General features: G+C 35.7%; 1 protein-coding gene and 1 long non-coding RNA gene across 2 annotated transcripts; one reads left to right on the top strand and one right to left on the bottom strand.

Moving 5' to 3' along the window:
- Nucleotides 1–17754: 17754 nt before the first annotated feature.
- LOC110447259 lies at nucleotides 17755–22678 on the bottom strand. The gene is made up of 3 exons (XR_002462573.1): nucleotides 21230–22678; nucleotides 19656–19734; nucleotides 17755–18198 (listed from the first exon to the last, which is right to left on the bottom strand). It is a non-coding gene; the product is annotated as an uncharacterized LOC110447259 (long non-coding RNA).
- Nucleotides 22679–26464: 3786 nt separating this feature from the next.
- On the top strand, nucleotides 26465–27101 carry LOC110447262. Its single transcript, XM_021492835.1, has 2 exons — nucleotides 26465–26615; nucleotides 26744–27101. Exons 1-2 carry the CDS (start codon nucleotides 26508–26510, stop codon nucleotides 26972–26974), a joined length of 339 nt encoding a protein of 112 aa, XP_021348510.1. The 5' UTR covers nucleotides 26465–26507; the 3' UTR covers nucleotides 26975–27101.
- The last annotated feature ends 54 nt before the right edge of the window (nucleotides 27102–27155 follow it).

Genomic DNA, 27155 nt, shown 5'->3' on the forward strand with positions numbered 1-27155 from the left:
GTTTCATACTTTAAAGCGACGGTTTGGTCCAATATGGGCACTGGATTCGAAAAAAGGAAAGTTCGTTGGATACCTATTACTTAAATTAATATACAAGCAGAGAAGTTATACCGGCAGTGTAGACAATGAGATTTGTCGAATTTCAGAGGCAATCCGTCCCTTTGTTAAGAATAAATGTGGAACAGTTAGATAACAAAAGTCAAATATAGAACCGTATTTCTTCTCAGTACACCATCAAAAGATGCGTTTGATATAATAGATAAGCCTTCCGCTATCAGCCGTCTGAAGGCATATGCTTTAAAATCAGCATATTATTCAGTGGTAGCTATTTTTCTGTGTTTTGTTATATATTTTGTGTCATTTAATTATTCTATATGTTGGTCTTGACAAAGGGTCGGATTGTCTCGAAAATTCGACAAATATCATTATCCGCACTGTCAGTATTACTTCTCTGCTGTTATAAAATGTAAATATATCATGTTCTTAATATAAGGTTTGAAACTTGTTTATGCCTATAACTAAGTTGATATCAATAAGATTTCCAAAGAATTGTATACATAAACACAATTATCTGATCAGTCAAAGACGGTCAAACATAGGTATACGAACATTATTCTGATCCCGTACGGTACATATTTTCTAACTTTCTTACCTACTCTTTCGTTTCAGTGATGTCTCCCTAGACACTTGTCCTTAAACTTTGTATGACCTTACCTGTTTGTAAGGACGTAAAACCCCAAACAAACGAATTCGTTTTCTACTTTTAGTGTCATTTTATGACTAGGTAAATACAGACATTCAAATTTCATTCAGACCAATACTGGTTCGTTAAAATATCAATCCAAATCACAAAATACGTACAAGTTGTATCGCAAACAGTGCAAAAAATCCTTTCACTTTTCCCCCATCCGCCCTCTGGTTCGACGAAGACTCCATTCCTACATAATAAATGATGGATCTGCCCATTTCCCGAGTCTTTATAACGCAATGATGTAATATGAGGAAATGCTGTCCCTATAAAACAAACACGCCATGTTTCAAAATCCCTAGTTGCATGTATTAATAACAATATTAGTTATTATGATATTAGCCTCATTTACATATCAAACTGATATTGTATCATTCTGTCGATCTTCGATGGATCACGAATACATTAAAGCATACACGGATGTCTGACCAAAATATTCACGTTTAATTTGTTTGTTAAATAAGAGGATTGGAAATACATTATAAATGTTATAAATACTAATGTCTAGCTATTTAGTGTATCAAGCTTATATAATGGATAACTAAGTATATCTTAGGTCAATATATTGATTGGCAATAAAAGACTATTATATCGATTTTGATTATTTAAACTAAATAATTACGATTATAACAGAATAACGTTTTTTCTTTTTGTATGTATTAATTCAATTGGCTATTTCCGAACAGAACCATCCCCATGTAGCCAGGTGTTAAAACCCAGAAGCTGTAGAAATACATGTACATGAAGATATAAAAGTCAGGTATTTTTCTATACTTTAGCCAAACATATTTCGGATGCACTGACTGTTAGTACTGTAACAACATGGTGTGCCTTCTTCATTTAATTTATCGTATTAATGCTTTTATGCGATTTTGTTTTCTCCGCAAAAGGTGGGATGGGTGGGGTGTTTTGGACGTCAGGAACACACACAGACACCCAGGCCAATGTAATAACTCTTATTTAAAATAAATCACAAATGATTGGTTATGCTTTTATGATACATATCTTATTTTGTACATCTCGATAAATAGCAATTGGATTCAGTTTATTTTAATATTATTCTTTGGCAAAACAAACAAGGTACTTTCTACAAATATCTTGCTTTGCTCGTTTTTGACCAAAGTGGAACCCTGGCCACTACTGTCTATGCTTTGTTAAAGTCGAATAATAAATCTCCTTGGTCTTTGCCATGACGTAGGAAGGAGGGAAAATATGTGCGGTGTGCTGCATATGACCCCTAACCCCAGACAGCTGATAACGGGAACTAACGGAGATTTATACCTTTATCCCGTCTTGTCCCGACACTCCACACTCGATATCTAGCTCCCTCCCCCTCCGCCACATGAGTATACACAGATGAGGATCAAGGTGTTTTTTTCCGTAATTCCGGACCTGTTCTTATATAATGAATTGTTCTAATGACCTTTGAATTGTTCCATTGGCATATATTTATTGGCTGGAAGAAAACTGTATTTGTGAGACAAAATTGCTTCAATACCTTGGGATTCTGTTTTAGACTCAGCAAAAAGGGTTCAACACATGAAGCTGTAGTTTTTGTTTTTGTTTTTAATTTAAAATCAAGTAAAATTAAGCGTCAGAGCTAGGGGGAGCAAGAGGGAGACGAAAGTCAGCCTCTTATATAGAGGGTGTAGGGGTCAACACAGAATTTTTGGGCAATTGTTGGTGTACGAAGATGACATTTGAGGTCAAATCTCTTCCATTCCTTGCTTATATATATATTAAGTAAAATGTAGAAATGTGTTTTTGTTTCATTTTTTAGAGAAAATGGACGAGTACGACTGCGTTTGTGTGTCCTAACTGAAAGTTGTTGATAATAATAAGATAATAGCAGTCGTTGGACTCCATATGATATGCTGGGGCAAAATATGATAAAAAAAAGAGTAACCTTATCTCATTAAGATTTGATTTTATATACAGATTTAGCATGGTATGATTTTTTTTTTTATTATTATTATTTCATTTTTTACAAGACAAGACAAAACATATATGACATTGTTCCTAAGTACATGATTGTTCATACATATTAAACAAAGATCATCATCATCATCAGACATCATCATCATCATCATGTAAGATATTATTATTAACACATAGAATGGTATGATAGTGCTGTTGATGTAAACTTACTATGTAGCGTCAGCTAGTGTTTCTTCAGATGATAATAAAAAAAATGCATAATCAGTACAAAATTGTCTAGGTAGGTCGGGAAGATTGCTTCATTCTCTGTTTCACCAATTATACCCTCACCCCCTTTCTCTCTCTCACTCTCTTTCACTCCGGTACTACCATATGCAACAATGTAATTTACATATCCTATATGTTATAGCATATATATATTATTTGGTATTTTAGATACCTTATATTTATTTTACAAGATATTTTACAATGTTATGTTATCATTTCATATATCTTATTAAATCTCTTCAAGTTCGTCTTATATTCGAAAATAAACAATATATCAATACATGATTACCATATTTGCATCTCATCCCCAATACTACACTGGTGTGTCTGTTATTTACTTTTAACGTTACACCACATCCTGTCTGACCAATGTTTAGACTAGAGAAAAGTGTTATGCAATCTGATGCATGTAACTATTAAAACATTCACAAACAGTCGCCGTCGATTAGTCAATGTTACAAATCATACAGATACTCATATATATGGCCGCTGTGTAATGTTTTAATATAATTTGTTGATATCATCATCGATTCGATTTGATGATAGCGCTCACTCAATGAGTAATATCAACAATTCAAATTTTCAATAAGTGATATCACTCCTGCTTTTCGAAGAGGTGAGAACGGCGCTCATACATATCAAGCACACGTGGTCAAGGAGAATGGACGCGTAAAAACAAAGCCAGCTCAATCCCAGTTTTGTGGACTCTTCCTTAAAAGGTACGAGCTAAAGTGATGTGTTTTATATACAGTATGTAAAGATTTATCACCTGGTGGCAGTCCATACGTCCATATCTATCCTGAAAAACTATTATTATACTATTACTACTTTGAAGTGGACAGTGTACGGGCGGCCATATTGAACTTTATCATTGTCATTGTGATCTATACGTACGTCTCATTATGGATAATAAACAAGTACCGGTGCTATCTAACAAAGTCAAGAACAGCGTGAAAACACTACAAGGATTAAGTGATCCTGATGTTGTCAAAGAAGTTGTATCCCAGCTTATACAAAATGATTTAATAAAAGATACGTTGTTCGGGGCCCTGGGTATCAATGACCTTGTCAACAAAATGGAAGCACTGGAGGATAGGGTAGATGACCTTGAACAATATTCGAGACGTACATGTATCAAAGTGAAAGGTATTCACGAATCTTCTGGTGAAGATACTGATCAGTTAGTACTGGAATTTTCCAATAACCGTCTGGGTGTTGCAGTAGTCCTGGCGGATATAGGCCGCTCGCATCGGGTGGGACCCCCCAGTTCATCTCCGCGGGACATCATAGTGCGTTTCCTATCATATAGAGTTCGTGCTGCTGTATATGATGCCCGTTTCAGTCTCTTCACTAACCCTGATTCTGAGGACAATTCATCATCTAACTCTGGACCGCGCTGCTACATCAACGAGGCTCTAGCTAAACAGAGGACCCAGGTGTTTATCAAAGCTAGGTTTATGAAAAAACAGAAACTTGTCTCCGGAGCCTGGATTAGGGATGGTAGAATAGTCATCAGAAGTCTCAACGGTGAGAAAGTGCAGGTCACAAAGCTCTCTGAGCTCTCGTCTTATCCGGACCCTCCCGAAAGACCCTCAAAGCCTACCCCTAGATCTGCTACTGGACCCAGAACATTATCCAGCCGAGTACATAACCCAGCTACATGTAGCAATCAAAGGAAAGACAAGGGTGCTAATATGAACTCCAGAGATTCCCCATCAACAACAGGCAAGCCCCAATCCAACAGGTTTACACCCCTGCAACAGGACAAGGAGGATACTGATTAACTATTCTAAGTGACTGTACCAATTTACATTCAACAATTACTGATATTTTCATATATTTGGAATACCATTTTAAATGTATTTCAAGTGTGATGATAAAGCAATAGTTATATATACTAATTGCATGTAAGTATACGTTTCATGATTAATCGTAACCAAAATATTATATCTTGAATTGGCTTAGTATTTGTTCATGTCTTTAATTACACAGTGATTTTGAAATTATTGATTTTAAACTATACATGGCCTTGTAATTGGACACATGCATATAGCACATAGTCATGATCAGTTGACATTTACTGTCAGGTGAGTAGAGCATTTGTGACAAATCAATGTAAAATTAAACCTGCTGTATAGGTAAACAGTTGTCGTAGTTTACTTTATAAGTGCATGTAAGACCAATACTATCTACATGGTAGTCTGAGTACGCAGACTCTATAAAATGCAGTCATACTGTATATACGTCTATGTATATTTCTGTTTACTTTAAAGTAGCTGTACAACGTCGCGTTTATATACAAAGTTAACTAGGTAGTACATGAAAGTGCACATATATGCATGTGCATTCAGGTCTGGTTTTAGTTACGTACAACCTGCTGATGTTCATACAAATGATAATATTTACAAACGACAAAACAGCAAATATTTGACATACCTTTATTAGTGTATAGCTAATCCTTTTACCCACAATGTAAAACATTTATACTTGTTGGCCAAAACGCGTGTATTCCGAACACATGGCATTAGTACAGTACATACCCAAACACATACAAGAGTCACTATGTTAGCTCTCCTTATTAAGGTACATGTTAATCCTCTCTTCTCATGTCAGGTGTAATGCATTAATAAAATACCCATTGACAAAGTACTAGTTTATTTGGTAATTTATAGTCCAATACTGAGCCAATTCAATAGCTCTAGCCAGCAAATTGAAAGTAACCACAAATCAGAGTCACATAAATGTTTAAACCTACATGTGAAACAAAGCTTTATTTTAATCATGTTCAAAACAAAATCCACGAGAGCTGGGAGTGAGAGGTGAGGAATTCGAAGACAATATGAATGTAAGTGTGTTTGTTATTTTTGGTGTATGTGAGTCGAGTTGTTCATTTATGTATTGTGTTGTATATATTACCATTTCCCAACGGCATGGGTCTATTTCGATTTACAATACCTATGTGCTAGTGAGGCAGAAAATCTCAGTCATCTTACAGCCGACAATGAGTTCTCTTCGTAAGATTGAACCCTAGATGTCAGCTTGTGTGTAATAAACATAGCGAGATGACAGAGATTTTCTTTATACCAATTATCAAATTTGTACACATGTTTCACACTCCAAACAATTTGATGTTCTATTTTAAAGTTCTGATTTTGCTGTTGATCCTCTGCAATGACATACAAACTAATATAACCCAGGCCCAGCTGATTCTCTAAATAACAACTTAAGTGCATTTTATCATGATAATATTACAATATGTCATGTAAATGTTTGTTCTTTAAGAAACAAGACCGATGTTATTGAAAGCGAATTCTCAGATACTGATAAAATATGTTTAACTGAAACTAATTTAAATAAAAATATTGCTGATACTGATATCCTCCTAGATGACCACAAAGTTATATTTAGAAAAGACAGAGAAACACACAGGGGTGGAGGAGTGGTAGTTTATGTAAAAGATTATCTGTATGCTAAAAGAAGAAAAGACTTAGAAATTGATGGAATAGAAACCCTATGGCTGGAAGTTAAAATCGATGAAAAAACGTTCTTAGTTGGATGCATATATAGACCACCGAATTCTTTAGTAGATTACTGGAATATTATTGATAATATGTTAGAAAAAGTTATTGATTTAAATAAAGACTTGATACTTATAGGCGATATTAATCAAGATATGCTTAACCTTACTCCAAACTCTAGACTTTCAAGAATAATGACCAAATACGATTTAAAAAATCACTTATATGAGCCAACTAGGGTTACTGCAAGCTCATCTACTAGTATTGATGTCATTATGTCAAATAACTGTAATATAGTCAAATATGTTGAAGTAAATGTACCCTTCTGTAGTGATCACTGCCCAACTAGAGCAGAAATAACATATAAAACTCTGAAACAAAAATGTTATAAAAAAAAATGTATTATAAGAATGCAGATTTTGTGAGAGCAAATGAATATCTATTATCTATTGACTGGGAGGACACATTATCTCAGTTACATGTAGAAAATATGAATGAATATCTCACACAAGAAATACATGAATGCATAGATAAATTTGTACCCCATAAAATCATAACTGTAAGACCGAAAGACAAACCCTGGTTTAACAATGACATCAGACTTAAAATTAGACAAAGAAATAGACAACACAAAAAAGCTAAACAAAACAATACTGAGATAGCATGGAGTACATTTAGGCATTTACGAAATGAGGTCATTACGCTAGTCAGAAAAGCAAAGGGAATATATCTTGAAAAACTCCAAAACTCGCTTTCTGATCAATCTATTCCTAAAGATAAATGGTGGAAAATTGCAAAAAAAGTCTTAAATATCAACAATAAAAGTAATGACAAATCACCATTAAAAGAAAATGGCAAGATAATAACTCATCCTGTAGAGAAAGCTGAAGTACTAAACAAATATTTTGCTACTACATTTTTATCTCAACTTCAAATAAAACAGATGATGATGTCACACCACTAACTGAATTTCCACCATTTACCTTTAGTAATACCATTATTACAGAGCAAGATATCAAAGATCAGCTCCATTTAATAAATACCAATAAATCAGCAGGTCCAGATGATATTTCCCCCTACTTTATAAAGGGAATATCTGAATCTCTAGTTAAACCCTTATTAATATTATTTAATAAATCAATAGAGTCGAGTTGCCTCCCTTACACCTGGAAATGTGCTAATGTTGTCCCTATATATAAAGGTAAAGGTCAAAAGTGTGATCCACCCCAATATTTATAAAAATGTTAGAAAAAATCATTTTTAAATACTTATACAATTATCTGTCTTTAAATGTTATAATATCAAAAAATCAATCAGGTTTCTTACCTAAAGACTCTACAGTTAATCAACGTATGTCACTGTATAATACTATAGTAAGTCAGCTGGATGAAGGAAATGAAATAAGGCTAGTTTTTTGTGACATAAGTAAGGCATTTGACAGGGTGTGGCATAGAGGATTAATACACAAATTGGAGAAATATGGAACTAAGAATAATATGTTGGGGTGGTTCAAAAATTATATCAGAGATAGAAAACAAAGAGTAATATATGATGGTTTCCATTCTACTTGGCAAATATTGAAAGCAGGGGTACCTCAGGGCTCGGTCCTAGGACCATACTTATTTCTTTTGTATATTAATGATCTGGAAAATGAGATAGGATGTAATATAAAATTATTTGCTGATGATACTTCATTATACATAATAATAGACAATAAGCATCAGCAAGCAGCAAACAGTCTGAATGAAGATCTACGCAAAATATCAAAATGGGCAAATGATTGGGGTATACTTTTCAACCCAGATAAAACTGAATCTTTAATAGTATCTAAGAAAATTACTGCAGATAACCTACATCCACACCTAGTATTTAATAATACTCGGGTAAGTAATATTACAAATCACAAACATCTAGGGGTTTACTTAAATGAACAGGGTAACTGGACACATCATATAAACTTTATTTTTGAAAAGGCATCTAAAAGAGTAAATGTTCTAAGAATGTTAAAATATAAAATCTGTAGAAAGGCACTTGAAATATTGTATACTACACTTATCAGACCTATTCTAGAGTATGCTTGTGTTATATGGGATAACTGTACAAAACAAGAAAAAGATCTCTTGGAATCTATCCAGCTTGATGTTATCAGGATAATTACTGGTCTAAGAAAAGGCACTAGCCACTGTATATTATATAAAGAAATAGGGTGGGAAAGTTTACAGAATAGGAGGGATAAACATAAACACATCTTCTTCTTTAAAATAACAAACAAAATAACCCCAAATTATCTACATGAAATTATTCAACCATATATATTAAACCCAGAAGAAAATACATACAATCTTAGGCACTCAAGAATTTTCAATGAGCCCCTTCCTAGAACCACACTATATGCTAATAGTTTTTTTCCCAGTATGATGAACATATGGAACAGTGCCAATAATAACCTTACTAATATTACAAATATTATTACTTTTAAAAGGGAAATACAAAAGGTAATTGTAGGGGACACAGAACAAAATGTATGTACACCTGTATTTAAATACTCTGGTTCACGAAAAAGTAATATATTAATGTGTCAATTAAGAAATGGTGCTAGTCAACTAAACTATGATCTGTTTAAAGATCACTTGAAAAATAGTCCAAACTGTCCTTGTAGTCATGCAATTGAAAACTCTTATCATTTCTTTTTTGAATGTCCTCTCTATACAGAAGAACGACAAACTTTTATGCAGGATCTTATATTAAATGATGAAGATTTCCATAATACAATACCTTTAAGTACTATTCTAAATGGAAACACTAGTAATAGTGATTTACAGAACAATCAATTGATGGAGTGTGTGCATAAATACATTAATGCTACAGGACGGTTTAAATAGATAAATATACAAGCTGTATGTGGTTGGTGTATTCTTTGTATTCTGTAAGATAAATTCATTATTTCTGTTGATAGTGGATAATGAATATATATATTTACATATAATATACCAAGGTTGATTGATCACAGGGCAACAAATGTCCAGGGACTTTATGTGGTCATGACACTTAAGGTATGATGGAGTAATGTAAATCAATAGTTATAATTTATTTAATTATTGAAAAACTAATAATTTATTATGAAATACCAAAATGCCACATATTTGTATCCTGTGAACTAGTGTACTTTGTTATCATATTTAATGCCCTACTGCACATTCGTTTCAAACAAATATAAACTACATTAAATATACCAACAAACCCATGCCTGTAGATACAAATGTGGTGTTAGAGTGTATGAGTGAGTGATTGAGATTATTTTGTGTTCTTATATAATTATTTATGTCTTTTTGTGTTTTCATATTTTTTTAATTTTATTTTTATTTTTTTTTATATCTATTTTTTTCTGTTTTCTTTTAGTTAATTTTCTATTTGATTTCCCAGCTAATCTCAAGACATATATAATTCAAATAAGTCCTGGTACATTTCTTTATCAGCATACATGCATGTATCAGTTTTGCTTTATTTCATGTTGCCGTAGCAAATTTAAGTTGCTCAAGGTCAAGACGTAATCCATATATTTAATTCGATTTGAATACTGTGTATATTCATAACGGTATATTTAATTCTTCTTGACACAAATTTTACAACTATATTAAATATTTATATCGCAAAAGTTTGTATTTTTTTTCTCCTAGGATTTTTTTTTTTTTTTTTTCTGTAGAAACATGAAAATATTATGCCAGCCTAATTAAATGTATATTACCTAGCAATAAATGTATCCATGTGTCATGAGATGAGTTGAAATAAAATGTATGTATGTAAATATTGTATTCAATGTCTTCAAATATCAAAAGTATGCTGGAAGCCATGGAGAGAGCTTATATAGGCAAAGCCTGTTGCTTAATCCTTTTGTTTAATCAATAAAATATATTTGAAATGAAAAAGCACACGTATTAGCGACATAGTTTAAATACAATTTATAATAATATTGATGTAAGATATCTTCATAATATATGTCATATCTCTTATATAGCTTTTCTAATAAACGCACGTTGTATTATCATAAGCATCACTTACTTAAATCGTCCAATGTGAGCTCCTCGTGAACGGGGGAAAATATCGACGGGGCATCACTGTCCTCCTTTATGCAAATGAATGGCCTAAACAAAAACATTGATGATTTAGAAGAAACGTGAAACATCTAAATATATGGTTTATATTTGTCTTTGTTGAATAGGAGAGGCCTGCTCATTTCAGACAAAACATATATTAAAATTAACATAAGATGACGATAGTAGTCCTTTATGTGTACGTATTCTAATTAGTAAAACAACTGAAAATCGTAAAATGTATCTATTTGATATGTTTGAAACACGCAAAAATGTACCTACGTTCGATACATGTTTAGTTGAACTTGCGATCTTTTAATCTTCAAACAACTTAAATATAATAGCAAAATCGCAATAAATAATTAATTGAATTGAATTGAATTTATATGAGAGCAACTGTGACGCACAGATATATAGTCATCACAACGTATATCAAAATATATATGCACACAAAACTTACATTTTTAAAGTGAGCTTGGTCCGCTTCGAAAGACTGATGAAAACTACGAGATATCGTTTTTCGTCTTTGCGGTGATGCCTTTATATCGTATTTGGAATGTACTAACGACCGCATATGAACTGAAGGTTATCGGGAGGGTCATGGCGTCAAGTGAACAAATTTCATGCACGTATCCTTCGGTGAAAACTCATTTTTTTTTTGTATTAAGGTTGTCTTCTGTCCCTTAATATTTCGGGACAGTTTACAATCTTGGGTTAGTAAACTGCCGGCTGAAACGGGCCATTGACGTAGGTACATTTTGCCAATGGTACAAAAACATCAATGTTTAGTTTGTCTTTTGCCTTTCTCTTTTACTGGGGACAAAAACCTATGTCGTTAAGTTGTCTTTTGCCCCTGACTAGTGCGGGACAAATTCAAATGTTAGGTGTGTAAACTACCGGCTAAAAGGGGCCATGGAGAAAGGGACAGTCTTACCAATGATTAGGTTGTAAACTGTCGGCTGAAACGGGCCATCGTACTATGTGTATAGTACGATGGCCTGTTTCAGCCGGCAGTAGGTCATGACTGACTAGTCCTTTTATAATCAAAATATATTTGGTATTCAAAAGTTATAAGATAAATTTATTCTAAGATGACCACATTTTTGTCTGGAAAATATCATTACTTGAGATGCCTTCCGGCTGTTGATTTGTCTGTTAATATCTGATAACTGACCAAATCAAGATATTTTTACATGTATACTGTAGTATATGATCCTTAGTTTTGGTTGTATCAAAAATGATCATTCAATATGTTATTAGTTTGACAACATGCTTTTAGGGGAAAAAAATGACTTTTTGAGAATTCCAGTTTAATGCTCCTACGAAAAACGAACGAAATCCTCATTTGAATTTTAATGAACTGTAATATAGGTTGGTAAAATTAATATTTTGATGGTGTTCTTGAAGATGGCAAACACAAAGTCAACATCTACCGCAAAATGTCTGTTGCAGCCTAACTGTGGAAAAGTCTCAAATATGCAGTGTCCTATATTTCTTAAATTTTGTATTAAAATCAGCAATGACACTTAAAACACTTCATAGGCTTTCGTTAATTATTTTTTTCATTTTATAATATGTCCGTGTTAGGTCGGGTCCTGATGGGTTGACAATTATATATTGAACGATATTGTTCAGATTCTGTATGCAGATGTGTTATGGCATTGGGATAATTTTTGCAGCATCATTTGCGACTACAGGGTTAGTATGGGCGCCTTAAGTAACGGTCCCTGTTACAACTAGATATTGTTATGATTTATGATAAAAAATGAAATGTATGTACCCTTCCAGAGCACCGTATTTCACTTCTGCTTTAGTAAGCTCATGTTGTGTAAAAGGTTTGTGTTCTTTGTTACTTAAGTTACCTTTGTCATTGGAATCTTGCCATTATTGTTGACTATGTCTTGTACATGTGTTAGATATGACTTACATATTATCTATATATATACGTGTTATCGCGCGTAAATTGTGGTGATTTTGTTTTCAATGTTTCGAATATCTCCAGTGGAATTCAAACAAAATCAGTTGTTCTGATTCGAAAATAAATAGATAATAAGTAAATAACAGGTATTGTTATTTAAGAAGTGTTAATTCTCTCACAATTTTGGTGAATTATATTGCGTTTTAATGTGTTTAAGAAGACGCGCACAGGTGCATTGTATTTGTGCGCGTGAGTTTGTGCCTGTGTGCTGCACGTGTATGCGTTCCAGATGTGTATGAACAAGTTGGAAAGACGTATTATTGATTCTTACATACCACGTAATCGAGCAACAATGTTTTTGTAATAGTCTAATTGGAAATGCTGCGTATTTCAAAAGTGAAGCAATCAATCAATCAATATAATCTATGCTGTACATCGAACATCTCGTCATTTGATATCATGTAAGCTCATCTATTACATGTACACTTAGGCAAGTTGAAAGAAGCTCGCTCTATTCCAAAAATGAGAGATGACGTCAGAAAAACAAGGGACTGAAACAGGCATCATATGTAAGCTGTCGAATGAAAGGAAGAAAGTCTTTATTTTTTGGAATACGTTGTTTTTCTAACGGTACCTTTATTTACAAAACACTTTAAATAAAATTTGTCTTCGTGTTGTTATCAATTCGTTATTCCCATCTAATTAATAGCTTATAATCCTCATTCTACGTCGATAAGTAGATTTTCCATGCTTATTTCGGATTCGTAGTAATATACATAATACATATGTACCTGCAGAACATTCTCAGAGCTAAGCGTTTATCCGTTGTTTATCCGAGACAAAGTGAAAATTCATCGCGCTTTTTTGTTCCTTTCTGAATGCGTGTGTAATCAGTAAGGAGTTATCGCTTCACTATTGATGCTATTGTAATTCATATAGCAAACATTTTTTTTCCAAATTGAATGATGTATGGATTGCAGTTTCTTAACAGAGAAAAGATGATTTTAAAAAGGAAAGAAACAGTTTTGTTATTGTTGTAAAAGAAAATTTATTCGAAAAGATCAAACACCCTGGATGAAAAACATCAGACAATAGTAGTATAGAGCGATTGTTTATACGGCGTCAAAAGAACTTGGATCGTGGGATCGTGACGTCACAGAAGGTGAATTGGATCCGCCTACTTCCGGAGATACGGAGACTTGAGTCATGGGAGAGCCACGTAGTCCTATGAGTCATAGACTGTCATACAGTTAATACGTTGACGTTTGATAATCCTGACGAAATTACAAATGAAATGTTGACGTCACAGAAGGTGAATTTGACCCGACTACTTTTACGGCGCCAAAAGACCAAGGATCGAAGGATCGTGACGTCTAAGAAGGTGAATTGGACCCGCCTACTTCCGGATACGTGGATACGTGGGTCATGGGAGAGCCACGTGGTCCTATGAGTCAGATTAATATGACGTCTGGACCCGCCTACTTCCGGAAACGTTGAGATGTGATTCATGGGAGAGCCACGTAGTTCTATGAGTCATATAGACTGTCACACAGTTAATAGGCAGAACAGTACAAATCGCAAATTGATGAAAGGTATTATATGTAAAAGTATATACAAATCTAATACTCTGGGCTAAAACATCACCAAATAAAACACTTACGTTGGAAAGCGTCAACATTTGACCAAACGAAACCCACTTCACCAACATTTAGCCATCACAATGGAAAGTTTGACCACTTCATCAAATATAAAAGTCAAATTTGAAAGTTTGACCACTACACCAAATATAACTATTACAATGGAAAGTTTGACCATTACATCAAATATAACTAACACATGATGTCCGATGTACTTATTATGTAGGCAATATCTGTATATTTCCAAACAATAAAATTTAATTTGTATGTAATATACTACATATGTTATATTTTTTAAACATCCGAAGTCATTGGTAACGGTCAGATGCGCGGTGTCATATCATTGCAATGTAGTATACAAGTGTGCCGTTGAAATAACGCAGTGAATCAGACACACTTGGTGTTTCCTTTTAGGGGATGTGATTTTAGGTTCTGCTGAAGAGGGGTTTCTTATTTTTCTTATCTTATTTACGTCCTGTTTATTTTCTATCTGAGTCTTCAGTCCTCCATTGATAACTATAACTTCAATCATGTCATGTGATAATTAGTTTTATGCACTCGTGTATATACTACTACACATGTACATTTCTGTATAATGCTGCACATTGAACGGAAACGTGTGATAAGTACATTGCAATATATATAACTATTAACAATGACTATTGAGTTATGCATTGTGTATATTGAAATAAATTGACGTGACCTTATACACACATTACACATGTAAAAACGAAAGAAATATGTGATACATCTGTATTCAAAATCTTTCATTTTCAGATATATATTTTATTTCTGAACAAACGTTGTGCTGTTTTGTGATAATACATAGGATACTATCAAATTCGTACTACTGGTCCAAGAATTAGTGTATGATAATATATATCCAGAAATGTATGACCGGATATTTAAGACGACAATATATCTTTATTCTTATGATATGAGCTCCAATTCCTTAATAAAAGGCGAATGTCGATATAAACATATCGTTGTTACCCAATTTCGACCTCCGCTTTTTATATATATATATATATGTATTGAGGGGGGATAGATGTCAGTAACCAAGATGAAATGTAATGATGATGAAATCGTGAGAATTCTTCAATTCCTGATCGAAGGTATTTCCAGCAGACTGTTGGTATTCCAATTTCATATAAAACTAAATGAATTAGGGAAATTTTAAGGACAGGTAAAAAGAAAACTTGTCAGTTCTCTTAATTTCATTTTCATACATAACGAAGATGTGCTGTCTTTAAACAAATAACGATTCGATCGTGAAGGTTTCTTTTCTTGACAGCTGCATCCCTGCTTCCCTCACCTAGTTTGAAGCCCAGCTGCGTAATCTCAGACCTACTTACAGCAACATTTTGAAGACGCAGGTTAAGTTTTATGGCCCTTACCTCGGAATCCGAAAGTCTAACCTTTTTGAAATTTAACATGATTATACAAGGTGATATGCACAAGTGCAATAGGGATTTAAAAAGTGCTTAAGGTTGAGGTCAATATTACAGTTTCTAAATATAGAGCAAGGGGGTACATGTACGCTCCTTATCTCGGAATTCAAATGTTCTTCTTGAAATTTTACATGGTGATACACTGTTATGTAGATGTGCATTAGGGGTTTAATTTGTTCGTAAGGTCAAGGTCACTGTTACTAAGATAGCCCTACTAAGATAGCCCGGGTGGTTTTTCCTTATCTCGGAATCAAAAGGTCTCATCTTTCTGAAATTTTACATTGTGATACAATGTGATAGTAAAATGTGCACTAGGCAGGGATTTAATCATATTCATAGGTAGATCAAGGTCACCCTTACTGAACACAAAAGGGGAGAGGGGGGTATTGTTACAGTCCTTAATTCGGACAGATATTTTACAAATTTGGAATAGGGATACACTGTGATATGCAGATGTGCAATAGGGGTTTTAAACGTTTTTAAGGTCAAGGTAATTGTTACTTAAAAAATTCAGATCCTGTGCTCAAATACACTTTCACGTTAAGTGTAAGAAGTGTTAAATCCATAAAAAGTCACATTCTATCACTAATTTGGAAGAATTGTGGTTTGGAAGAAATGTGGAGAGATGTACATGTACAGCCATATTCCGTTTTCAATATTTCCATTGGACTATTTTATTTTGACACACATAAACTGTGTGACACAAGTTGCTAATTAAATTGTGAATCGAAAGGCTTAAAGACCGCCGGAACGCCACGGTATAATCTTTGCACAAAGGATGTACGTCTCGAGTAGATCGTATACTGTATTATCTCGAAATACATCTTTCGAATCGATTTAAAATCCTAACAGTCATCATTCAGTTAGTAATTTCGTCAGGATTCAAACGTCAACGTATTAATTGTGTGATAGTCTATGACTCATAGGACTACGTGGCCCCCACCCACGCAATGACAAGGCCTTTCTCTGACGTCATCATTTTGTAATTTCGTCAGGATTATCAAACGTAAACGTATTAACTGTGTGACAGTCTATTACTCGCTCTCCAATAACTCACGTCTCCGCGTCTCCGGAAGTAGGCGGGTCCAATTCATCTGTGACGTCACGATCTTATATATATGATCCACGTTTTTTTGGCGCCGTATAAACAATCGATATATACTGCTGACAACACCCCGATTGAAATATAGAGCCGAGGTGAGAAATTGTGTCGGGTGAGAAATCGTGTCGCCTATGCCCATATAGATTGCAAAATTTCTCACCCGGGTGAGAAATGTGTCGCGAACGCAGCAATTTTGCACGATTTCTCACCCGGGTGAGAAATTTTGCAATCTATATGGGCATAGGCGACACGATTTCTCACCCGACACAATTTCTCACCTCGGCTCTATATTTCAATCGGGGTGTTGTCAGCAGTATATATCGATTGTTGAGTATATATCGGGTGAGAAATCGTGTCGGGGTGAGAAATCGTGCCGTAACACATGTCTCATCTCAGTGAGTGCCACGAACAATAGGTCTCAGGGATGAAATATTGTTGTCCTGAAAGTGGCCCTCGGAAGAAGATCCGTAAAATGCATCCATTGTAAACAAGTAGTGTCTCCCACCGAAATTGATGTGTTCAAAGCACAGCAGTTACAACGAAAGTAACAAACATAGATAAGTGGATCAGAATAATTAACATCAATTTAGAGATTTCAAATTTTACACCGTGTTAAGAATTCGTTTAGTGAGATGCTAAATCAGCTTTTGGAAATTTGTTCTTGGTTAAATTGATCCTTTATCGGCAGTATTGTCACGTCAGCAATGCATAGAGCCTGTAACATCAACATTTCATTATGTGTATGACAGGGTCGTCAGGGTAAGAGAAAAAACAGGTTAGACGGGGAATCGGTGAATCCCGACCCTCGGGGTTTTAGATTAAGTCTCATTTTAGATTTTGTTTACCAGAAATTTAAGTGCTCGAGCATTAACACAATAAATAACCGAATTGTCTACTAACGAGATAAATATCTCGGCAAAAGTATCTTGGAAAGTTCAGACATATGTCGATAAAATATATGAATTACATTTACGTTGACGTAAACTATGAATATGTCGATCAATCATATATCAATACAAAAAAATTAATGTTAAAAGATTTTTTTTTTTTTTTTTTTTTTTTTTAAAAAATTTTTTTTTTTTTTTTTTTTTTTTATCAAACAATTGTTTAAGGGAAGGAAATTCCGCTAAAGGCTTTATTTAGAATCAATATTCATTGGAAAACCTGTCTTCATTGGTTTTTGAGAACTGTTCATATGTTTAGGAATCGACCAATGTGGTTGCAAGAACTTATCAAGTATATCATAAAGACAAATGCTCTTTATAGACAGGTTTCAATGTATATGTACACGTGTAAGGTACTGTGTATCCTCAGTCGATTAATCACAGTTCACATACGAATCTAAATAGCTGTGAACAGGGATAGTCATGCCATCCTCCTGGAACATATGCAACGACACAATCTTCGTAATCGGTATTTGGCTGTCCTGGGTTCCAATTGGTATAGGTGTCATCCAGTAGAAGGTCATTTTCGATCCAAGCGTACTTGTTATCCGTCTTTGTCCTTCTGGCGCCTATCCACACTGCACCTAATGAACATATTAAACATTACCATAGTCATGTGATGTAATAAACATAAACTAGTAAAGAATAGAAAATAGAAGTGTGTGTTTATATTATACAATAATGTAACACACTGACCGGGCATGTTATTTGAGGAATGGCGTAATTGGAACAAAGAAAGTTAGCACAGTAGAGCTATCCTTACGACGAATGTTTCGTTTTCTCCAAAAGAATGAACAATATGTCTAATTGCACAAGAATTCAACTCTGCCCCAAGCCCCTTCGAAAAATCTGCGAGATCACGTTACCACCACACTTTGAGCTAATGGTGGCAAGTCACTTTTTAATTTGTCTCATACGGTTCCTGAAATGATAAGTTTTGTTTCATTTTTTTCGGCAGTCTGTTTCGGCATCCCAAACTGACAACATCAGTGTGCTCCAACACAACATCAGTGTGCTCCAACACAACATCAGTGTGCTCCAACACAACGTCAGTGTGCTCCAACACAGCATCAGTGTGCTTCAAGACAACATCAGTGTGCTCCAACACAGCATCAGTGTGCTTCAATACAACATCAGTGTGCTCCAACACAACATCAGTGTGCTCCAACACAGCATCAGTATGCTTCAACACAGCATAAGTGTGCTCCAACACAACATCAGTGTGCTCCAACACAACATCAGTGTGCTCCAACACAGCATCAGTGTGCTCCAACACAGCATCAGTGTGCTCCAACACAACATCAGTGTGTTCCAACACAACATCAGTGTGCTCCAATACAACATCAGTGTGCTCCAATACAGCATCAGTGTGCTCCAACACAGCATCAGTGTGCTCCAACACAACATCAGTGTGCTCCAACACAACATCAGTATGCTCCAACACAACAATGAATAATTCTTATTGTTGTCTGGAGACACCAGGCACGTAATGGATATCAACTACGTGTTCCATAGGGAAACCACGAGAGTTACAAGTATGTAAACATTAGTCGACGAGAGCAGAACTTACGATATATACTGAAACTAACCAAGTTACTTCATATTCATCCCGAAAGCTCGAGTGTTATTCATAAATTAGAGATACATGAACAGCGGCCTTCATCTATGATCAGGCAGTCAGTGAAAATGTATACAGACAGGATGTTTCGAGTAAACCAAAAGGACGGTTGTTTCCGATTAGGTCCCATTGGGTACATAAAAGGATTGAAGGATGTTTCTGTATTCCTTAAAAAACGGATTTCGGTTTTCCGGGCACTTTGAGGACATAAAGATGTTTTTGTGTCCCTCAGGAAAATAGAGCAATTCCACGAGTCTTTACCGGGTCCTTTGACGGAGATAAACAAATTTCCTGTTCCTTTTTGGCCGGCTAGGATATTGTCATGCATGGATTCGCCAGACAAAGTGATGACATGAGCCCCCGACAGCCCGACAAGTCCGTACCCCCTACGAGGACGAATTCCTTACCATGGCCGTTACTTACTTCGATCTTTTACTATGAAGTCTTGCTTATCCTGGCTCATCACGGATACAAGGTTCGCTCCCACCAATTGACACCTGTCCTGATGGTTCAATTAAAATGTATAACACATAAAATAGAAATGATCATGGTTAACAAAAAATATGATTTGCCTTAATAGCAGAGTTAAGATAATTGTCTATGTGTAATTCAAACGTATGCAAATTTTGGCGGCCATCTTGATTTAGTGAAAACATTAATCGAATATTACATATAAAGTAAGACTTCTGAGATGCTATAAATCTTGTCAAATCCGCAATGACATTTAACACATACTGGCCTGAATAAACTGACATAAAAATGCAGGATTCTTTAATAAATATGTTCAAACAGGATACTTCCATTAAAATTACATAAGCATAAGACATCATGGTAAAAGAAAGAAAGATAAGTCAGCTTAATAACACATAGGCAATACTCAGCATCATCGGTATATATTTACATTTGGTGCGGAAAAGCCCTTCTATATTACTACTAAAGTACTGCCAATAGCAGCTTCATCTTATGAGACTATAACTGAAGTTGGTCTTTGCACCTCCGAGCGACTTAACAGTGTCACTACCGAACTTATCGGTATCTTCTGCTTTGATCCCTAACACCAGCTGCCTGTCTCAAATGTGTGTGAGATCAACAAACAATTTTACGCCTGGATTTTTCACCAATTCAACCTTCTCCGGTTGCAGGATCAACATCAACAACATGCCGGACCGCACCATTCAGTTTGTCTGTGACACATGTGGCAGTTATACCAGTTGGTCTGCCACATCTATGCAGTTTATTGCTTAAATAATTACAACACAGCGTACCTTCGAAATTTGAGAATTCGGAAATATTTTTTAAAAGGAAGTGGATAAGATACATATCGAGGAATTACACTTATAGTTCACTTACTCTAGCACATTTTTGAAACAGCAATATGCATAGCAAAATGACCCAAACAATTATCATAACGAAGTGAAATAACAATGCAGTATTGAGGCTAGGCAGGGTATTAGTTGGAACTATAGGCAAAGTTTGTGAGCTGTAGCATTTGTACTTTCTCAAAACGGATGTTTATTATCTGTTTTTCTTGTTTATATATGCTTTTCTGAGTTTGTGAAGGAGTTTTACCAAGAAAACCGTTTGAACACCACTGTCGTAAATTCAAACTTTTTAACAGCAGGTGTACAAGTACTACATGTCCTTAGAAACCTGGAGTATGGTGGGGTGTTTTTTTTCCACCGTGATATTATTATATACATTTGTGCAATTGATATTAATTATTATAATTAATATCATGTATTATATATAGTGTCAAATGTAAATTTTATAAATAAAATAATATATTATTTATCAAATTTGCATGTCACTCTACAGTGTGTTTTTTCTGTAAATGTAAAAAAATGTTTGTGATAATATATATAACTCATTACTATTATTATATTATGTTATTGTTATTATATATACTTGTGTTTGTCGCAGTATTAACTCTCAAGAGCTAATGCTTCCACGTAAATATGTGTGCGACTTTAAATAAAGCTTCTTGTTTCTTTTACTACCTGAGCGTTGGACCAGTTCAAACTCTGTCTCACGAACAGATAACATCGATCCTCAAAGACATGTACAGTCGCGTTGTCTCCCACCTTTTCTGAAATAGCAAAAAAAGCCTATGTCTTGATGTTTTATTGTATTCACATTGACGTACATATCCATGTAGGTACATTAATATCACAAGCCTCTCGATTCAATGTCATTCTACTTTTACAGCTAGACACAAACAGTTTTCAATGTTCCATTTTTATTTTTATTCAGAACGATGATAATCAGACAAATTTATGTAAATAGAAGCAATATAAGATGGTTTTACTGTGTACGTAAAAGTAATTATTCTCGGCTCATTGATTACCTTGTTTTCTCATGCTAACGAATATCTCGACCATAAAGTGCATGATGTCGCTTCTTTATCTTAGGTATCCGATGAAATGACGTACCGCTAACGTGATTGGTCAGACTTTGCATGGTATTGAAATTAGAAATTTGTCTTTCGATGATAATTTTTACACACAGACACATTCATGTATTAAAGTTAAGGTAAAGAAAGGTGGTATTCAATATATTTACCAATAAATTCACATAAATGTATTTTCTTTTAATTAAGCGAAAATTTAGATATAAGATTTGCTTAAATTGGTATGTTTTCAGGGGAAATCTCAAAACCTGTACTTTACAAACTGAAAGGAGCAAGAAACGCAGGTTAACACAATATGCAACATTTATTTAACTGCTTGGCCTACAATTATTAAAACCAGTCAGACGAGTATATCGATCACTGTGCTGACGGAAGTTCAGAGGGGCCAGGCTATTGCATTGCTAATGACAGGTCAAAGGCAACAACAGGTTGCTATGCAGTTCGGTGTGAATGTTTCCACCATAGAACGACTTGTCTGTCGTCTGAGAGACACCGGAAGGGTTGCCGACAGACCGCGATCGGGACCTCCTCGCGTAACGACGCGACGTCAAGAGATAGCTATTCGTCTCGCTCACCTGTGCGCGTAATCGCCACGTTACTGCTACTGAAACAGCTATTAATACGGTAGGCATCATAATCACCACCTTCAACCCCAAACTGTAAGGTACCGACTGCGCGAGATTGGTCTCCAAGCAGATCGTTCTTACGTACGTCTGCCTCTCACTCGTGCACGCCGTATGGTTTGGTTGGCGACACATGCAACCAGACGTTTCCAATGAAGCAATAGAGACGGGTCGTTTTCACAGATTTCTTGGTCCGGACGATCGACGTCGTCTATACCAACGTCGTCGGAAACGCTTTGACGACGCTTGCGTTTTTGAGAGTGACATGTTTAGGGGTGGTTCGGTTATGGTCTGAGGAGGAATATCGCAGGAGTTAAAGTCACCATTGTGGTAGCCAGGTAATTTATCGCCGTAAGATGTAGGGAGGAAATACACTGCCCGGTTGCAGTTCCATTTGTGCAACGACATCCCCCAATTTTCAAGCTAGATTTTTTTCTAATCGAANGGGTCGGGGGTCGGAATGTCCTCGCTAATCCCGACCAACGAAGGACTGCCTTGTTGGAAGAGTGGAACAATATTCCCATTAGAATGATAAATGCACTGATGAACTCCATGCACAAGAGAATGTAACCGATGCGCGAGAAGGGGCATACGAGATACTGACGTGTCAGTCGATTTCACTGTGCGATACCGTCAAATGTTCTTCAATAACTCAAAATCTAATGAAACTGTGTTTAAGGATACCTATAAAAATATTTTATATACCATTCAAATACATAACATTAAATCGCTGTAACTTATATATCGTAAGATAAGACGATATTTATTTAATATTAAACTATGTGTACGTGTGTCAATTATATGGCATATTACTGGCAAAATAATTTACAAAATAATAGTTATTTCTATTTTACGTATATAATGGGAATAAATTAAAAATTATATCAAAATTGTCAAGTTATTGTTTTTTATGGAACTTTTATTGCTCTCATTCATGAAAATTTGGGACATCATTCCACAGCCCGCTAGAGCAGGGTTGATTTACATGTCGGGCATATATAACCACAGGCTATCGCATGCCATGGTACATATGTCTGTCGTTCGCATGCCATGGTACATATGTCTGTCGTTCGCATGCCATGGAACATATGTCTGTCGTTCGCATGTGCACCTACACATACATTTTCTTGGGGATCTTGATATGTTACAAAATACTATTTTCACAGAGAAAGTGTACTGCAATTGTTAAAATGATACACTCGATAGAGCGTATAGTAACTCGCTCCGCAGCAACAGTCGTAACGACCTCGAACTTGTGAAATGGTGTTAGCACGTGATATGTACATGTCCGTCTCGTCTAGTCTCATGGCACTGTCTTCCTGTGAGTCATTTTATGTCTTTGTATCTGAACTTTCATTTCTGAAGTACATGTGATTACATATCATCGTCACGCATGTGTACTTTTGTTTACCCGGCGTTATTTTAATTTACACTACGGTACATATACTAAGATGCTCAATACGCAATACGGAAGTGCTGAATCGAAATAACGACCAGAAAAAAACTATGCATTGCGAAGGTTGGGAAGCCCTTAAGGTGGTTTACGCCCTACACTTTTGTTTTAAAAAAACACACTTGTCGTTTCACTTAAATATGAGGAGAACTTTAAACAATACCACTTTCTTGTTAGTTAAAAATGCATTAAACATGTTTATATCTTCATTTACATCACTATGACAAACAAAGTGTAGGTACTGATAAAAAGTCCGTTTTGCTGACATGGGAAGCAAAAGGTTAAACACATCTTCGAAATCAAAGGAGTCATGCTCTCTCCTGTTCTCTGACCGCTTGAATATGTCATGACAAATTTGAAGGCTCTGCTCTGTACTCGCCATCTTGAAAACATATACGAGTTTCCTAGTTTTATTTTAATTTGTATATTGAAAGAATCAATTAGCAGCATAACGGTACAATCGACATGCTTCCCCTGTATTCTTCAATGGACAGGTTTCAACCAAACGAGTGGTCAGATACGATCTTGTCAATATATATTCCAGGGTTTCAGAAAACGTACGTTGACCACTACAACATCAGTACCGCCTTCTTAAAGAGACTGCGACGGATCAATGGTCAGAGCTGCGGTTGTTTATGGGCTACGCGATTCGGTGTTGCAATCCTCTGGCAGTTGTTTTTCTATTGTTTTTATGTACAATATAATATTATGCGTGTTTGAACGCGGTGTATCACTTAGCTGTAAGATTATTACAGATTAAGTTTAGTATCAGGTGTCTGTTGGTACAAGTTGGAAATTTGACCACCCCTCTCCCATTGTGAGGAAATCCAGCTTCGAATTCCGCTCTAGCTACAAATATGAGTTCTACAATCACGGACTATGTCATGACGAAATCGTAAACTCGCCTGATGTCTTTGACGAAGAACGATGAATCGCGCGGAAGCGTAACGGTAAAATCGACAGATATTGAAAGTTTATGTAGTTCCTCCAGGACAGCCTAGCGATTGGTCAGATTGTTTTACCTAAAATCAATCAAATAGCTAGCCGTGTTTCTATTGTGTCATGAAATATTCGAGAGCAGAACCCTTGCAACGCGAGAATGGAGGTAATGGTCAGCAGTCGCATATCAACTCCGTATGCTTAAAGTAATGGAGTATAGACAAAAGAAATAGTGCGATCGTACAAACCTTCCATTCATGAATACAAACAATATATGAAAATGTTTATTTTACAACTATTATGAAATAGGTTATTTAAACTTAAATAAATCACTCTTGTTAGCTCAGATGTATGCTCACAGGAGTCTTGGAAAATTGGACACAACACAGGACACAGAAAGTAGTGGGTGTGCCACTAACAGGCTCAGGAATTATCGACTATTCAAGAACGTTTTAGTGGTCGAATCATATGATTGGTAAATTGTGCTTATATCTGGGCTTTGTTCCCTAATACAATTTTGTTGTGGAGTTGTCCTTTATGGTAGAGACAGGTCGTCATCAGAGTATTTACGTGGCAGGCCTTGTATACTGTCATTGTTTAGCGTCAGTAAGAGGTGGGAAATGACAGGTGTGACTGTCCGCTTTAACAGGACAGGTGTGATACAGTACATATGTAGGCGGATCGAATAGATAGGCTCTTTATAAACTGTTTTACCGTATCATAAGGACTGCACACCAGCGAAATTTTATCAGATCACAGAAAAATTAATTTTATACAACTAGCCAGTGTTCATTAATGTTTTATTTGACTAATTAAGAGGATTAGTATTGTCATGCGATGAGCGGATTTGATGTTAAAGAACAATAAGGACACACCCTTTGCTATAGATGTAATACATATAGGATCTTACATGAGTTTCCATGTCATTAGATTTATAAAACGTGTCTAAGAATTTATCAATCTGGCGAGTCTCTGGCGAGCTAAAATGAAACATTCTCAGACTCGTTTCACAAATCTCATATGAAATGGAAACGAGTATAATATCCTTTTTCTCACATAATCAAGATGTGTAACATTTATTTGTGTAAAAAAAGTCTTTATGCAACCTTGAAATGTAAAAAGCCGCCATGTTGACTTCAGTGCGAAAGTCTGTCACGTCATGTACTTGTCCTAGACGTGACGTCACAATTGAAACTTACCACCAATCACAGGGCTGATAGGTCATATTACATGGGTCAATACGCAAAGAATAAAACATGGGTATATTCACTAGAAAACACAGTACATTATGTGATAATACTCAGAACATTATGTGATAAATATGCAAGACCACACACTTGTGTTTTTCTAACGAAACAGAAAGCATGAGTTTATTCCGCGGACGTATATATTCACTCGTGCGCTCCGCGCACTCGTAAATATATACGTCCGCACAATAAATGAGTGCTTCCTGATTGAAAAACACAAGTGTGTGGTCATACCTTCCGTATTTGGTAGAGGTTGATACAACGATTTTATAAACTTTGATATTTTTTGCAAATACCGGAAACTTTTCAGTTCGCCATGACAAGGGGATTCCCATAAATAGTACATGTACATTGTAGTTCCGGCTGGTATGGTGATACAACAGCTTGTATCACACATGTGTTATACAAACCGACAGAAAACATCAACAGAAAATGTTGTATTACATGTTGTATTACTATTGTAAGATTACATAGGTATGTGATAAAACACAGAACATAATGTGATACAATACAGTACATAATGTGATAAAACACAGGACATAATGTGATAAAACACAGTACATAATGTGATAAAACACAGTACATAATGTCCAGCTTAACCAGGACATGTCTGTTCACCAGCTGGACAAGGATATGTCTGTTCACCAGCTGGACCAGGACATGTCTATTCACCAGCTGGACCAGGACATGTCTGTTCACCAGCTGGACCAGGACATGTTAAAACACAGAACATAATGTGATACAATACAGTACATAATGTGATAAAACACAGGGCATAATGTGATAAAACACAGTACATAATGTGATAAAACACAGTACATAATGTCCAGCTTAACCAGGACATGTCTGTTCACCAGCTGGACAAGGATATGTCTGTTCACCAGCTGGACCAGGACATGTCTGTTCACCAGCTGGACCAGGGCATGTCTGTTTACCAGCTGGACCAGGACATGACTGTTCACCAGCTGGACCAGGACATGACTGTTCACCAGCTGGACCAGGACATGTCTGCTCACCAGCTGAACCAGGACATGTCTATTCACCAGCTGGACCAGGACATGTCTGTTCACTAGCTGGACCAGGACACGTCTATTCACCAGCTGGACCGGGACATGTCTGTTCACCAGCTGGACCAGGACATGTCTGTTTACCAGCTGGACCAGGACATGTCTGTTCACCAGCTGGACCAGGACATGTCTGCTCACCAGATGGACCTGGACATGTCTGTTCACCAGCTGGACCAGGACATGTCTG

Source organism: Mizuhopecten yessoensis, unplaced genomic scaffold (assembly GCF_002113885.1).
Source record: "Mizuhopecten yessoensis strain PY_sf001 unplaced genomic scaffold, ASM211388v2 scaffold3253, whole genome shotgun sequence".
Lineage (NCBI taxonomy): Eukaryota > Metazoa > Mollusca > Bivalvia > Pectinida > Pectinidae > Mizuhopecten > Mizuhopecten yessoensis.